This window comes from Apodemus sylvaticus, chromosome 12 (assembly GCF_947179515.1).
Source record: "Apodemus sylvaticus chromosome 12, mApoSyl1.1, whole genome shotgun sequence".
In the NCBI taxonomy this organism is placed as follows: Eukaryota; Metazoa; Chordata; class Mammalia; order Rodentia; family Muridae; genus Apodemus; species Apodemus sylvaticus.
Genome location: NC_067483.1, coordinates 87,518,989 through 87,536,339, shown reverse-complemented (window position 1 = coordinate 87,536,339; position 17,351 = coordinate 87,518,989). Strand labels below are relative to the sequence as shown.

At 40.3% G+C, this 17,351-nt stretch overlaps 1 protein-coding gene across 4 annotated transcripts in view; it reads right to left on the bottom strand.

The window, feature by feature from the left end:
• Positions 1 to 17,351, bottom strand: part of Cdc42bpa (CDC42 binding protein kinase alpha) — a 205,275-nt gene that overhangs the window by 59,609 nt on the left and 128,315 nt on the right. For 2 of the 4 annotated variants that reach the window (XM_052201219.1, XM_052201217.1), the window contains exons 13-16: positions 15,421 to 15,663; positions 15,089 to 15,199; positions 5,093 to 5,340; positions 2,126 to 2,231 (exon numbers count right to left, since the gene is read on the bottom strand). In XM_052201219.1, the coding sequence (XP_052057179.1) occupies positions 2,126 to 2,231; positions 5,093 to 5,340; positions 15,089 to 15,199; positions 15,421 to 15,663 (708 nt within the window). The remainder of the gene's footprint in view (positions 1 to 2,125; positions 2,232 to 5,092; positions 5,341 to 15,088; positions 15,200 to 15,420; positions 15,664 to 17,351) is intronic. The other 2 variants (XM_052201220.1, XM_052201218.1) reach the window with 1 other exon arrangement.

Here is a 17,351-nt window from a genome sequence, read left to right as displayed (position 1 = left end):
TTTTCAGAGATCCTAGGCCAGCCTTTTTAACATGTAATGTTGATAGGAACAACTTTTCTTTTTTTTTCTTTTTTATTAATTCGATATATTTTTTATTTACATTTCAAATGATTTCCCCTTTTCTAGCCCCTCACTCCCCGAAAGTCCCACAAGCCTCCTTCTCTCCCCCTGTCCTCCCACCCACCCCTTCCCACTTCCCTGTTCTGGTTTTGCCGAATACTGCTTCACTGAGTCTTTCCAGAACAAGGGGCCACTCCTCCTTTCTTCTTGTACCTCATTTGATATGTAGATTATGTTTTGGGTATTCCAGTTTTCTAGGCTAATATCCACTTATTAGTGAGTGCATACCATGATTCACCTTTTGAGTCAGGGTTACCTCACTTAGTATGATGTTCTCTAGCTCCATCCATTTGCCTAAGAATTTCATGAATTCATTGTTTCTAATGGCTGAATAGTACTCCATTGTGTAGATATACCACATTTTTTTGCATCCACTCTTCTGTTGAGGGATACCTGGGTTCTATCCAGCATCTGGCAATTATAAATAGGGCTGCTATGAACATAGTAGAGCATGTATCCTTATTACATGGTGGGGAATCCTCTGGGTATATGCCCAGGAGTGGTATAGCAGGATCTTCTGGAAGTGAGGTACCCAGTTTTTGGAGGAACGGCCAGATTGATTTCCAGAGTGGTTGTACCAATTTGCAACCCCACCAGCAGTGGGGTTTCTTTCTCCACACCCTCTCCAACACCTGCTGTCTCCTGAATTTTTAATCTTAGCCATTCTGACTGGTGTAAGGTGAAATCTCAGGGTTGTTTTGATTTGCATTTCCCTAATGACTAATGAAGTTGAGCATTTTTTTTAAAGATTTATTTATTTATTGTTATATGTAAGAAGTTGAGCATTTTTTAAGATGCTTCTCCGCCATCCGAAGTTCTTCAGGTGAGAATTCTTTGTTTAACTCTATACCCCATTTTTAATAGGGTTGTTTGGTTTTCTGGAGTCTAACTTCTTGAGTTCTTTATATATATTGGATATTAGCCCTCTATCTGATGTAGGATTGATGAAGATCTTTTCCCAATTTGTTGGTTGCCGATTTGTCCTCTTGATGGTGTCCTTTGCCTTACAGAAACTTTGTAATTTTATGAGGTCCCATTTGTCAATTCTTGATCTTAGAGCATACGCTATTGGTGTTCTGTTCAGAAACTTTCTCCCTGTACCGATGTCCTCAAGGGTCTACCCCACTTTCTTTTCTATTAGCTTCAGAGTATCTGGCTTTATGTGGAGGTCCTTGATCCATTTGGATTTGAGCTTAGTACAAGGAGGCAAGAATGGATCAATTCACATTCTCTAAGAAAAGCTTTTCACGGAACTGTTTACATGATGAGAAATCATATTGTTTTAAATTTTATATGTCATCTTGACTGGAATAGAGGAGCCCAAATATTTGGTCAATTCTTGTTATGAATATGTCTGTGTGAATATTTATGAATGAAACTGACATTTAAGTTATTGCAGTAAATAACATAGATTATCCTCACTAACAGGGCAGGCACTCCAGGCAGAAGGGAATCTAACAAGCTGTGTTCAAGTAGAACTGCAGAAGTCTTTGATCTTGAACCTGCTGATGGACAGACTGGAAGGCTCCCTGCTTTCAACAGTGCCAGCTACAGCTACTAGGATTTGTCAGTCTATAACTTTAGTGAATTTATTGTCAGTCATAAGTCTCTACACATATACAGCCATATATCATACATACACATACATATGTAACACACACACACACACACACACAAATTAGCTGGCATGGTGGCACATGACTGTAATTCCAGTAGAGGTAAAAGAATTAGTAATTCAAGGCTAATCTCAGCTATAAAATAAGTTCAAGTCCAGCCTGGGCTACATGAAACAGTGTCTCAAATAAAAGGTGGTGATGGGGAGAGGTTCAGCAGGGCAAAAAGATGGGGTGAACAAGCTAAGTCTGACACAGTAGGTACAGTAAAAACTCGCCATTGAAACACGGCCACCTGAACTATCACAGCACATACAAAGTGACAATCAAGGTGTAAACCACAGTGCTCCACATCCAGCATGCACTCGGCCAAAGGAGTCCCAACCACTCACCTTATCGAGTTCACTTGTTAACTTTTTATTCTCTTCAGTTAATAATACTTTTTCTCGTTCATATTGTTGTTTGAACTCATTTTCAAATTCTTCCCTTTCACTTTGACTAACACAATTCAAAACAGAAAATCAGAAAAAGGAATTGGATCAAAAGTCAACTGAAAAAAATATTTGTGTAACAGTTACATAGCAAATATGTAGAAATCAGAATAAACTAGCTTATTAACAGTAAAAATGGTTAATACTTAGAAATTAATAATTATCTGAATCTGAATTGAATAATAAATAATATTATTAAACATTGATATTTAATAACATTGGCTTGAAATAATTTCAATGTAACAGAAACGTTAAACACATAGTACAAAGAACCTGTGTCTCTTTGCTTATATGTCCTAATGGTTAACTTTGTCCATCAGCTACTAGATTACTCTATATGTACAGTATTCTCCTGACCAACTAAGAGGCAGGTGCAGATGTTATTCTTCTGACCTATAAAATCCAGACTATATTTCCCAAAGTCAATTAGCACCACTACCAAATCTTCTTCCCAGTTTAAGCTTCCCATCAGCTCAATGCTGTTTCTTATCTAGTCCCAAGCCATGAAAAACATAGGCTGTGCCTGGCAGTTTCTTTCTCATTTTCCCTTTGTCCAAAGTAGTGTCTTTGTCTTCTCTAGGTCTCACAACAGTTTTAAAAAGTGCAGGCCTCTTAACTGTGAGGGTGGCCCTCCCCAGGCCCTCATGTCTGAAGTCATGAGCGTGCAGCACTGCGGTCTTGTCAGTGTGTCCTGTTAGAAGGCACAGGCACTGACGGGGAAGAAGCTGTGTGCAGCACCAGCTGAAGCTAGGAGCACTCTGCCTGTCATCAGCATCACCACCCAAGGGCAGCTACTTCCGGATGAGGGTGCTGACTGCCACTAAGCAAGCAGTGATGTGGCTTCTTCCCATCTGCCTTCGGGAACTCCCTCCTTCTGCTTTCCTGTATATGCCAGTGCTCCCAGAATGCCCCCTCACATGCTCGCTTCCTCTCCAAACAGTCTTTCTCCCTGAGTACTTCATTTGACCTTGGCACCTGGCTCCGATACTATCTACTACACCACTGGATCTTGAGATCTGTACTGGATACTTGCCAGAGTTTTAAACTGACGCCATACCCCACACATCAATGTCTCCTGAGCATTTCACATTCAATACTCCCAACTCAACACTAAAACCAGAGCCACCTTTCTAGCTGACTTCACCGGAGCCCAGGTACTCTACAGTCTCTTCTACAGGCAAAACTGCATACGCCTGCTGAGTAAGGCTGATCTTTTCATTGATCTATACCTTCCTCCCAACTATTCTGGACCATCAATTGGCTACTTTCTGTCAGATTACAAATGTTATCATTTCTACTAGACACACACACACACACACACCACTACTACAAAGCAAAGTGACTTGAGATAAACTGCTTGCTTGTGCAGGGACACCTTTAAGCACCAGTGTTACTTGCACACTGTTCCACTGGGTCCCCTTCAGGACTCCTTCTGTGATCACTTTTCCAGTGACACTGTTATTACAAAAGTCACATGATGCTAAGTGCAAATGTCACTGTGTAGTTCTTTCCTTGGTTCAGACCTCATACTGTCCTATATACTGACAGACTGGACATGCTGTCTTGATCAGGGTCCTGTAATTCTCTTGAATCACATCTCATCTCCCAGTTTCTGACAACTGGGATGCTGCAGGCCTCAGTACCAAGACCCTCTTCTATGTTTATTCTCAAATGATCACACTCAGGTGACAGACAGCATTAACACCAGAGAGTGACACCCGGAGGTGTATTTCACCCCTGAAACCAGCCTACTCCACATATAAAACTCCATATCTACTGAGCATCTGAAACTCATTTACAATGGGCTCTTAATACTCCATGGTGTGCGCAGGACTTTTGAACAGATGGGCGGGCTCTTCTCTGTATATAATGATTTTATACAGTAGCATAAATTTAAACTTTATTTACTATTTACTGGGAAGTCACCTTCTCTGTAAAACCCTCCTCTTCCTCCTTTGATGTGTTCTTGGCACACATCATTTTATAATGTGCTCTACCACCATTCTCTTTACTGTCTTTTATCACTGAGAGCAGGCTCCAGAGGACAGAGACTCTGCTCAGTCTGCCCACTCCTAGACTACCACAGCAGTACTTTGCATTCATTACAAGAATGTGGGCTTCAATATAATTAACAAGGACAGATGCCAACATCTGTTCAGTTGTTTGAGACCTAGAACCTCAGTGCTACTTCCACTCCTTCTGCTCTCTCTCACACCACTCCCTTCTGTCCTGCAGAGTCTATCTTCTCTGCAGAATTTCTGAATCTACCACACTTTCTTTCAATTTCAATACTATCTATAGACTACTGCCTTGTTTTACAGCTTGATTCCTTTAGATGCTTCTAAATCATTCTGCACAAGGTAGCAAGTGACCATTCCAAAATATAAACACTAACATGTAACTTCCCTTTGATCCTTCAGAACAGAGTAAGTGCAAAGGCCTTATATTAATTCACAACTTTACCTGGGTATTTTTTTCTTCATAGTCTCATCTCTTACCACTGTTTTTCTATGTGTGTATCCATCACAGTAAGTGGCATTTGTTTTCTGACTGTGTGACATTCTGCCACCTCTTCCTGGGCACTTCCCAGCTTACTTCCTCCTAGCTCTTCAGATGCAGCTAAGGCATACTTCTCATACTTCTCCCAGGACAGTTCGCATGTCTCAAAGGTCCTCTTGCGCTCTTGGGCTTCCTCCACACTTCCCCCTGCTGCCCTCTCTCCATGCCATGCTGTGCTAGAACTGCTTAGCAATCTTGACTTCTCCCTGCTGGAACCTGGATATGACTACTGCCTGAGTTTCCTAGGACTTGGCACACAACATACACATAGTAGATATTTGCTAGATGAGAAAATAATTTGATTCTTACCTTTCTCTCCTGGTTTTTTCCAATTTGTCTTTCAAAACCATAATTTCTTTGTTGAGAGCTAGTTGCTGGCCTTCTGAGTCATGCAGCTCCTTCTTCAGATTTTTAATCTCACTTGCGTGAATTCCTTCTCTTTTAGATATTTCTTCTTCATAAAAGATACTTTTCTTTTCCAAGTCAGTTTTCAGTTTAGTTATCTCTTGTTGATGTTCTATGCTGCATATTCCTGGTGAGTAACTAATTTGTTTTTGCTACATACATAACAAAAGATTAACAAAATAAAATAAGAAATAACTCCTTTCTATCAGGGACTATATTGGTACATTATATATATATATATATATATATATATATATATATATATATATATATATATATATATATATATATATATATATCTCACTCAAAACAATTATTTATTTCTCTGCTATATATTACAAATTTTTCATCCGTTTATATGTTTTTATAGTCGGGATCACTGATATATTTAAAAAATAGGGTACAGACCTAAACAAAGATTTTTTTTTTTTTTAAACAGGGCTGAGGACTGAACCCAGGGCCTTGCGCTTGCTAGGCAAGCACTCTACCACTGAGCTAAATCCCCAACCCCAACAAAGATTTTTCACCTGAAGAAATTAGGATGGCGAGAAGCACCTTAAGAAATGCTCAACATCATTAGCCATTAGGGAAATGCAAATCAAAACAACCCTGAGATTTCACCTCACACCAGTCAGAATGGCTAAGGTTAAAAACTCAGGAGACAGCAGGTGTTGGCGAGGATGTGGAGAAAGAGGAACACTCCTTCACTGCTGGTGGGATTGTAAGATGGTACAACCACAATGGAAATCAGTCTGGCGGTTCCTAAGACAACTGGACATGACACTTCCGGAGGACCCTGCTATACCTCTCCTGGGCATATACCCAGAGGATTCCCTAGCATGCAATAAGGACACATGCTCCACTATGTTCATAGCAGCCTTATTTATAATAGCCAGAAGCTGGAAAGAACCCAGATATCCCTCAGTGGAGGAATGGATACAGAAAATGTAGTATATATACACAATGGAGTACTATTCAGCAATTAAAAACAATGAATTCATGAATTTTTTAGGCAAATGGATGGAACTGGAAAATATCATCCTAAGCAAGGTAACGCAATCACAAGAGTACACATGGAATGCAACCATTGATAAGTGGATATTAATTAGCCCTGAAGCTCTGAATACTGAAGATGCAATTAGCATATCAAATGATTCTCATGAAGAAGGAAGAAGAGGGCCCTAATCCTGGAAAGGCTTGATCCAGCATTTTAGGGGAGTACCAGGACAGAGAAAAGGGAGGGGGAAAGATAGAAGAATGGATGGAGAGAAGAAGACTTATGGGACATATGGGGAGGGAGGAACTGGGAAAGAGGAAAGCTTTTGGATTGTAAATACAGAAAATAAAAATATATATTAAAAAAAATGATCTATAGACTAGCCTACAGGAGTCTGATGGAGGCCTTCCCTCAATGAAGGTTCCTTCTTCCCAGGTGACCCTAGCTCATGGCAAGTTGATGAAAACTAACCAACACAACATTTAAATTTCTACCTAGGATTATTGCTGATATATATTTTAAAAAAACTATCATCTTATATGTAATAAGTGACAGTCAAAAAGGTTGTATTATGTTCATGTCTTTCAAAGATTAAAATTGGGGAAGGCATGGTTGAGTTAGAAGGTACAAGAAGAAAAGAGAGGAGGCTTTTATAACTGTAACAGAAAGAAATGACAAAAGTCAAACATCTTTATACCTACATTAGGAAAAAGCAAGTCTCTCAACTTTTAGGGAAAACATTAACATACAGTATCTCACTTACACCATAATAGAACTTACTATGTAGTCCAGGCTAGCCTAACATTCATTCTGCTCCCAAAGCCTAAGTGCCTGAGTGACAGGCATGCCCTACTGTCTTAGTTAGGGTTTCTATTGCTATGATAAGCACCGTAACTAACAGCAGCTTGGGGAGAAAATGGTTTATTTCAGTTTAGAACTCTTGGGTCACAGTCCATCACTGAGGAAGTTGAGGCAAGAACCTGGAAGCAGGAACTGAAGCAGGGGCCATGGAAGGGGGTGGCTTTCCTAAAAAAACTAAGGACTACCTGCTGAGGGTGGCCCCGCCCACAGTGGGCTAGGCCCTCAGACATCAATCTTTGATTGGGAAAATGCCCCACAGAATTGCCTACAGGCCAGTGTTATGGGGGAATTTTCTCAATTAAGATTCCTGCCCCCCAGATATGTTAAACTGACAAAGACCAACCAAGACAATGCCCAGCTGGAAGAGGAAAACTTTGGTTAAAACGTGCTGTTTTATTACTTAGGATGAGATCTCCTGCATGAATATTACAGGAGTAACTTAACTACTTTGGCTGGATTTAATGCCTGATTCACGGAATGAAACTCTTGCCTAGTACTGCAAACACGGCCCGAGTGAAAGTCTTGTAAATGGCCATCAAGCTGTCTTCTCCACACTGGCCTTCATGCCTGTGCAGCTGTCAGCCCCCAGGACACAAACGTCTTTGTTTCTGTGGGCAGTGGTTAATACAGAGACTCTCAACTGGTCACTGTACAGAGAGCAGACAAGAGTAAAGTCCTTGGCTCTAGACGTGACATCTATATCATACTGCTCCCCGCAAGGCTTAGGGACCATTAAGGAAGAGAGGGAGGAAGTCTGTAACAGACAGATGGGAAGGAGCACTTCACCAGTGTCCTGGACACAACAGGGGACTGTGCTCATGAACTCACAGCAGGTGTGGCTGCCTGACCCAAGACCTTCCCAAGACCAAACCAGCCCAAATTCCAATGCAGATCAAGGAGGGGTTCACAAGGCTTCACACTTAGTTAAGAAGACATTGGCTATTGGGGGAAGAAGAGTCAGTTTCCCTTAGGAGTCTTGCTCCTGGTAGACTGCCCTTGCTGATGAGTGGCCTTACACGTGTACATGCAGGTAGCACTAGCTGGATTCAATGGGGTAATGAAGAAAAGGACATGAAGATGGCATGGGGATTCCCTGAGAGATTCTGGAAGGAGCTTGAGGGAGACAGTCTGAATGGATATGACTAAATTATACTTTGTACATATATGAAATTCTCAAATAAAATATATTTCAAAAAGAAAGGGAAGATAAGCAGAATCTGAAGGCTCTGCTAGTTACCTCCATAAGCATAAACACACAGGCTAGAAATTCTAAGAGTTCTTGAGTGTTTTAGTTTCTCACGGTTCTTCTTATTCTCTAAAGTGTTGTCCAAGTGTACAGCAATAGAATTTTTAAAACTAAAAGAACATATGTGTATAGGTTTATTACAACAAGAGATCAGGAGCTGAAGGACATCATGTTCTGAGGGAAGCCAGTCATTAGGGTAGAAATGCTGGTGTGATGGATAGTTTTATGTCAACTTGACAGAAGCTAGAGTCATCTGAGAGAGGGAATCTCAATTTAAGAAATATCTCCATAAGATAGAAGGGCATTTTCTTATTGATTGGGGGAGAAACCAGGGCATTGTGGGTGGCTCGAGCCATCCCTAGACTGGTGGACTTAGGTTCTATAAGAAAGCAGGCTGAGCAAGCTATGAGGAACAAGCCAGTAAGCAGCATCCCTCCATAGCCTCTGCATCAACTCCTGCTTCGAGGTTCCTGCCCTGTTTGAGTTCTCATCCTGACTTCTTGGATGATAAACAGAGATGTGGAAGTGTAAGCCAAATAAATTCTTCCCTTCCCAAGTCACTTTTGGTCCTGGTGTTTCATCACAGCAACAGTAACCCTAACTAAGTCAACTGATGGTAGTTTTTGACTTCATGTAGAGGGATAAACACCATCTCTCTCTCTCTCATATGTGCAATACATAATTTAAAGAGTACAGAAGGAACTGGTGTGGGCCAGAGACAATGGTAGAGGGAGCCCACTGCAGTGTGACCACTCACAAAGGAATATTTGCCATGAGCCAGATACAGACTATTCACAAGTTTCTGGATGTGAAACTCTGAACTGAAGAGTCAGAGGAAGTCATATTCTTGCTCTTTAAGAATTTTTATTTATGTGTATATGTGTGTGCCTGTGTGTGTGTACGCCACATATGTACGTGCTATGGAGGCTGGAAGAGGGTGCTCACTCTCCTGGGGCTATAGTTACAGGCAATTACCAGCTGCCTAATTTGAGTACTGGTAACCAAATTAGGGTTCTCTGGAAGAGTAGTGAGTGTGCCTAAGCACTGAACCTCTTCAGCCCCAGTTTACACATTCATTGCCCTTTCCTGCTTTTAAGCATGTAAAGTGGTACCTGAACATACCTCTCAAGTCCCATTGTCTGTGCCCCACATTACAATTCCTCAACTCTAATCACATCAAGAACATCTTTGTGGTTCTGCTAATTGGTTGTTGGATGGCAACAAATATGCATAAGAAGTTTCAAAGAAAATTTCGCCTGAAATTAAAACTCGAAAAGATCACTAATTTAAATTTCAGATGAATCATGTATTATTCAAGAATTCAAAAAGCCAAATAAAACACTGAAAATGAAATTAAATAATGAGCAAAAACAAACAACCTGCCACAGAGCAGATGTTTTCTTGCCAGTAACAATGGAAACTGAACACATCAATAAATGCATTGCTTCAACAGGGTGGAAGTTCAAGTGACCCTCTCAGCAGCTACCCTTGCTTTTAGTAAATATTTAATTAAATCCAGAAATTCAAAGTGTTTCTTCAAGTCCCACAATAAAACTATGAGAAAACTCAGTATGTTTTTCAGGTTTAAGTATTTTAAGCCATCAGACAAAATAATAGTGAAACATCAGAAAGAAATTAAAGACTTTTTAGAACACAATGAAAATGAAGACACAACATACCCAAATCTATGGGACACAATGAAAAGTTCATTTTTTAACTGTAGAATATTCACTGTAGATATTCTTGAATAATTTGTAATCACTAAAATTATGAACATTATCATTTTTAGAAGTGAAAATACTTTCTACAAAAAGTAAGTGTCCAGTGTTGTTGAATGTCCCCCCTAAAATTCATATGTTGAAGATCCAGTAGTTGAGGATGTACCCTGATTTAAAAAGTGTCTTTCAGAAGGAATTGGGTTAAATGAGGTCATTAGGGACCCTCGCTGAGTATGAATGTGCCCCTACAAGGAAGGAGATGACAAGGCACACAGGAGAACTCCACAGAGTGTGAAGATGTGTCAAGGGATGCAGCTACAGGCCAAGGAACATCAGAGATGCCCAAAACCCTGAAGCTGCCTCCCCACTGTGCTGATGCTGAACCTTTGCTGCCAAACGCAAACCATCAATTCCAGTTCTGTAAACTACTTTGTATTAGTAACAGCCCTGAAAGCTAACACATTAGAGGTACAGAATGCTAGCAATTATTAGGTTTACAACAGTGATACTTAAAAAAAAAACATACTGATGTAATTTGCATATCATGTAATTCAACCACTTAAGCTACAAAAGCCAATTATTGTTATAGCTTATTAATTTTAAGGTAGTAAATACAAACAAACTTTATTTTAAATGTCTTTTAAATGTTTGGTTCAGTTCACCAGTGGGAAGTCTGGCACTGAACTTTTTGTTACAGAGTTTAAATTACCCAGTCAACCTTTTATTAGCTATACAGCTCCATGCGGATGTTCTCTGTCACTGTGAGTCAGTTCGGGTTATTCATTTCATCTAGGTCACCTATCCTAATGGCACATAGTTCTGTTATTTTCTGATGGCCATAAATAAAATGACCATTTTTGCTTCTGATTTGAAATATCTGCATCCTCCCTTTTTCCTCTTCTCTCTCCTCTTTCTGTTCCATCTAGTTAAAGATTTTTCAGTTGTGCTAATCTTCTCAAATAAAGTTTGAGGTTCATGACTTGATCTAATGTTTTTATGTTTTGTTTTGAGACAGGAACTTATGTAGCCCAGGCAGACTTTCAACTATGTACCCAAAATGACCTGGCTCTCCTGTTTTTTTTCTCCCTTTGCCTCCTAAGTGCAGAGATTAGTGTGTGGGCCACCACCCTCAGCTCTCCACCCAGGGTTCTTTCCTTCTGTTATCTCTGAGTCCAGCTTGCTCTTCTACTCTCTCCTCTGTTTTGTAAAGTATAATTAGGTTACTGATTTGAGGCTTTAGTTCTTTAAACAGGCATTTAGAGCTGCAAGTCTCCCTGGGAATGCAGCCTTTGCAGTGCCCATAGTTCCGATGTGATGCCTCCAATCTCATCCTAATTACCTGGTCCTTGCCTCATTGATGTTTCAGGGTTTGCTGTTTAACATCCACATAGTTTTGAGTACCAAAGTTTTTCTTCTGTTAGTTTTCAGTTCCACTCCTCCATGGCTAGAGAAGATTCTTTGCGAAATTCAATCTTTTTATATTCACTGACATTATTTTGTAGCTCAACCTATGGCCAGTTCTGGAGTTTACTAAACATACTTAAAGAGAATTTGCATTCTGTTGAATAAAAGCTCTACATATCTCTGTTAGGATTAGTTGGTCATAATGTTGTTCGATACCTCAAAATTCTATGATGACCTGCACACTGCAAGAAGTGGGCTTCCTATAACACAAGTTTTTCCGTCTTTGGAACTGTTAAAAGTCACTCATGTCCATTTCTAGCAGTTCTAGAAATAAACCACGGAGCTCTGTGCATCAGGCAGGCATCCCATCACTGAGTCCTCTGTACTTCTTTCGTGGAAGGGTCTCATTAAGGGTCTTCATCAGTCCTTGACCATGAACCCTTTCCACCTTTGCCTCCCAAGTACCTGAGACTACAGCCCAATGCCACCAAGGACCACTGAAAATTATTCTTACTGGAATGAAAATTCTTATAATCCCTAAAGGAACTAAAAGATGGTTTAAATTTTTATTTATATACTTTTTATAGAAAGTCCTATTTTAGGAAAATATCCTAAAGGATGAATAGGTACTGTGGAGAGCAGATGGACTCCTGAGTGAATGTATATCATTGACTTGGTCATATCAAGGATCTTAATGCCTCAGACGATGGAAATGGAGGCAAAGCCTTTGTCAAAAGCATGTTTACAAATGGCTGACTTAAACTATCAAAGACAGCTTCCCAAGATGACTGAAACTTGAGACTGCCCCTCAACTGAGGTCAGCTAAACCCTTCTGCCTTCACTACTGTGTTGTAAAGTGCCAAGTTTTCCTGCTGCTGCTGCTGCTGCTGCTGCTGCTGCTGCTGCTGCTGCTGCTGCTGCTGCTGCTGAAGGTATTAAGGGACTCTGGTGCATGGCAGCAAACAGGACTCTGACAGGCCTTGCCCTTCTCCCAATTCCTTCTGCCTTTCTAAAAACCATTAGATTACATCCCTAACGCTAGCCTCCAAGGTCCATTATTTGGCCACTTCCGCTTTCAGAAGCTGACTCCCAAGGTCTAGCTATCAAAGTATTGGAAGTCCAGCAATGAAAAGCCCCTTTTGGCTGCCCTAATTAACATACCCAATCAAAATTAAACACCTTATTCTAAGGCAGAGTTTCCTCCTTTACCTGTACAAACTGCCACTGCCTACTGGCTGCCTGTCCCCTCTCTATCCAGAGGCAGGGCCCTTCCCTCCCCTCCCCTTGGTCTTTTCTTTCTCCCTCTGTTCTCTGTCTCCTGTCTTGGTCTCTTATTCCCTACTCTCTTTCCCTCTAGAGCAAATAAATCTCTTCTGTGCTGATCACTAGGTGCTGGGTGTCTTGTGGTAATACTGGTCCCTTTAGGTGAGCCTCCCTCCATCTGCACTCACCCCTGCCTTCACCCCAGCTTTCCTCTTCTTGATTCTCTATCACCCTAGTGCAGGTTACAGCCATGTGGTAAAACAGAGACGCTTAGTGAGAACAAATGATTTCAACTCTACTGGAGGTTTAAAAAGCCTACACTCACACACTCATACTGTGACATTTTCACACAAGAGTCACACAGAACAACATTTATATGAAGCTAGTGGAGTATCACGTGAGTAACCCATTTCTAGCTCCTTCAGCCAGACATGTTCCAGCCTTTGCTGGCCTAACTTCTACTTTTACTTTAAGAGAGAGGTCCTCCATACCATGATTTCATGGGTCAGTGGCATGTTGAAAAGAACTGTAGAACTGATAACTACTCTTTTTTTTTTTTTCACTTTATCAAAGATACTAAACCCAACAACTATTTTCATTACAGTTGTTATCATCTGATATCATCATCATTGTATATTATGTGGAATCTTAGAAAAAAGACAATATTGGCCCCAAAAGGTATATGTATATACCAAAGATAAGGAAAATAATGCTAGAAAGAAACGAATGCTGTGAGGGGTTAATGCTGACCCTGAATTGGCTGATGCTGCCCTTCTTGTAGCTACTTGTAGGTGTGTTTGTAAAAGCAGCTGCGACTCAGACAGAGCATGAAGCCTCTGCTCTAACATGAGCATCAGTACCTTGATGGATTTCCCAGGAAGGGAGTGGGGAGAAAGGAGTGGGGCCTGGTTGGAGGAAGGCAGTGGGGGCTGTTTAGCCTGCTTACTTCCTGCACTGCCCTTACGGTGCCTGAAGGAGAATGAACGTCTCTTTCTTTTTAAGCTCTCACCACAATGTCTTGTTTCATCATAGGTCCAGGATCCAGAAACCAAGCCCTATAAATGGGACCTCTCAAATACTGAGGCAAAGTAAGTAATTCCTTCTTTTACCATTATTTTCTTGAATATTTTGGTCATAATAGTGAGAAAGCTAAGCAAAGTAAATGCTTAAGACACTCTAGTTCTTCTGAATTAAATAAAGGAAAAATCAGAGTTCATGTCTCTTACAGCAGAGGAGAATGTTTACTTGCAAACCCTGACACTAAGTCATTATGGTTATGGCTAAGTTTACCATATTAATCATGAATCTACATGAGTAATTCACTGAATAGCACATGTATTAAACAAGTATTAAAACATGATAATGTATACAGGACAGGTTAACAATGCATTTGTCTGTGCTTTGAGTAAGTTGATTACAGTTCTCGTAAGGAAACAGATCTGTGAGTCAGCCATTAAACCAGACTGCAGTTACGACATGGATTCTGAAGCAGCTCAAAAGGACAAGACTTTCTAAGATGTACTCAGTTGACACTGACATTCACCTCAACATCTGTGAGACCATCACTGGGCTAAGAATTGCTGACCACCATGAGGTGTGAAGTTGGACATGTATTATGTACCCCAGGAACAGGAGCTATAGGTAATAAAATAAAACAGGAGAGAGGAAGTGTTCCATTCTGTGTTACACAGCTAGTCAGTGCCCAGACTGGAATTTAAAACTGGGTCATCTAGTCAGAACTGGCCTCTCTTGGGTCATTTATAGAATAGGTAGATGGCATGAAAATTAACCTTGACTGTCAACTTTAAGAGCTTTAGAACTACCACAGGAACAAACCTTGGTGCATGTTCATGAGCGAGTTTCTAGAATGAGTAAACCCAGGTGGGAAAAGACCCACCTTAAATGGAGTTCCAGACTGAATAAAAAGAGGATGCTTGGCTGTGTTCAGTAATGAGATGAGTACCTGTGTTAACCTCTCTACTTCCTGACTGCACATGCACTATGACTTCAAGACCCTGCAATCACATCATCCTGGCCATGATAAACAATGCCCTCAACCTGTTAGCCAAATAAATGTTTCTTTCCTTAAGGTACCTTAGCTAGATATATTGTCACAGCAGGAAAACATGACAGATAGAGGGAGCCTTGGAATCTTATTACACATGTATGCAGAATACCGGGCCGAGGCAGTCCTTTGTGGATTCCTACTCTTCACTGAGCAACTGAATGTGATTAGCAAGTGTGTATCATATCAGCCTATGTGTCAGCTTCCTTCTAGTAAGAGTAACAATTAAGAATACTAGAGTGGAAACATAGGTAGTTTTTATATGGCAAAGAGTTTTAATAAGCGATCACTCCTATTAAGTTTATGCAGAAGAAAATTCATTAGGAGTCATAAATATCAGCCATACCTTCAGTCCCTCCAATTCATTTTCCAGTTGCTTAGAGTAATGTTCGCTCTGCTCTCGAAGCTTCCTGTCCTTTGATGCTTCAGCAATCAGAGCTTCGGTGTGAACTTCCAGCTTCAACATAAAAGGAATGTACAGATCTCATGGTTAGCTGTTTAAAGTACCTTTCCGAAGGAATTTATAGCTTGAATGGGGAGATTCACAGTAGTTTTTAGTACCAAGCTACAAAATAACTTTTTCAAAACTTAAGGACTGGAATGCATATTACTTCACTAGTCTAAGTGTAGTTTAAAGCACTACTCCACATACACTGTGGAATTTGCCTGGCTACTGACCTCTTTCTTGGCTCTTTCTGCTCTGCGCAGCTCCTGCCTTAAGCTCTCAGCTTTTTGCATCACCAGGTCCACCTCTTCTTCCTTATCTCGGACATGGCGAGCAAGTTTCTGCTTTTGGGTGTGCAATTCTGTTAGTCGCTCATTGATCTCCATGAACTCCTGCATGGCCAGTTTCCTCTGACAGTGTGCGTCTTTCAGCTCTTTGGATTGGTTTTTTAATCGCTCACTAGCCTGGACTAGTTCCTACAGTTTTGTAAAAAAAAATATATGTTACCAAATCTGCAACTTAGAGACCAAATTTGGCCATCAAAGTAGCTATTATTAAGTTACAAAGAGCCAAAATGATTTACCTCAGGACAATACTGAAGGAAAAAGACTACTTCTAACAACAGTAAGGGAATGCAATGATAGCTTGCTTACCTTGTCAAACTCTTATTTTAAAGTTTATTTGTATTTATGTGTATGTGTGTTTAGTCTGCATTATATATACATGTATCATGTGCACACAGAACCTGTGGAGTGCAGAAGAGGGTTTCAGAACCCATGGAACTAAAGTTATAGGTAACTGTTAGCTCCCACATGGGTGCTGGGAATTGAACTTGAATCCTCTGCAAGAGCAGTTGGTGCTCTTAGCCAGTGAGCCATTTCTAGCCCCAACCCTCAAAATTTTACACTGACCTGGCAAGTGCAAAGAGGCAGCTGAAGGAGCAGAATGTAGAAATATAAATTATGATGTTCAAGATCATTTGTAAAACTTAATAAATATTTGGGAGATTATATTAAATTGAGTAATTGCAAACAATAAATGGATGCCCTTTCTTGATGAGAAAAATAAGTCCTAGACAAATAACATGGAGAAAAATCTCTCAATCTTAGATTCCTGATTTAGAGGTGCTCTGCAGACTCAGGTCAGTGTAACTCCCTGCCTCCCAACAGAAGGAAATGTGCATTGTCTTTGAAGGAAGGGAATTTGGCTTATTCACAAATTAACAGCAAATAAACATGAGCCCACATCCACAGATTTACAAAGAACCAAAGATCAAAACCAATATAAGGAACCAACAGCATTTGGGCATCATTAGAGTGGTATGTATGAGATAGATGGAGAAATAAAAGGAGTCATCAGAAAAAAATTGGAAATGAGAAAAGGCTAAGAAAAACTATCATACAAGTGTATAAAAGAATCTGAAAGACATTTAGACATGTAAAAATATGTACACATATACATATAGGAATCTGTATTTATAAATCAAGAAAAGGAAAACCAAACCTATACCCAGAAATGTGTAGAAGTGAAACTAGGTAACACTATAAAAATTAAAATCTCCAAAGAAATCTGGGGCTGGAAAGACAGCTCCGCAGTTGTCTCTAGATGGGTGGTGACCCAGAGGACCTGGGTTCAACTTCCAGCACCCATGGAGTCCAGACAGCTCTCAACCACCTGTCACTCCAGTTCCAGAGAAATTATGTCCTCTTCTAGCTTCCTGGGGCACCAATGCCGGCAAAACACCCATCCATATAAAATTAAAAAATAAATAAAAGAAAGAAATTGGGGTAAGGCAGTGAGATAGCTTGGTGGATAAAAGTACTGAGTTTGATCCTGGGTCCCACAAGGTGGAGAGAACACACCACAACATATGCACATATGTGCATATAAATATTCACATGTGCATACATGCATATAAACAAAAATGTAATAAATCTTTTTGTAAAAAAATTGGGGAGGATGGGAGAAAACCAGTTATAGTCTGCTCTCAGAAAAACAAAAAATAGATAATCAAATTCAGAAGACAAGTGGTATAAGAACTGAAAAACTTTCTAAGAGACAAGAAATTAATATTGTATACTCAGAAAATAACTTCCAAAGTAAGTGAAAACTGACGGAGGTTGCCACTAAAGGGATCTGCACTAAAGGGAATGCTACAGCTTCA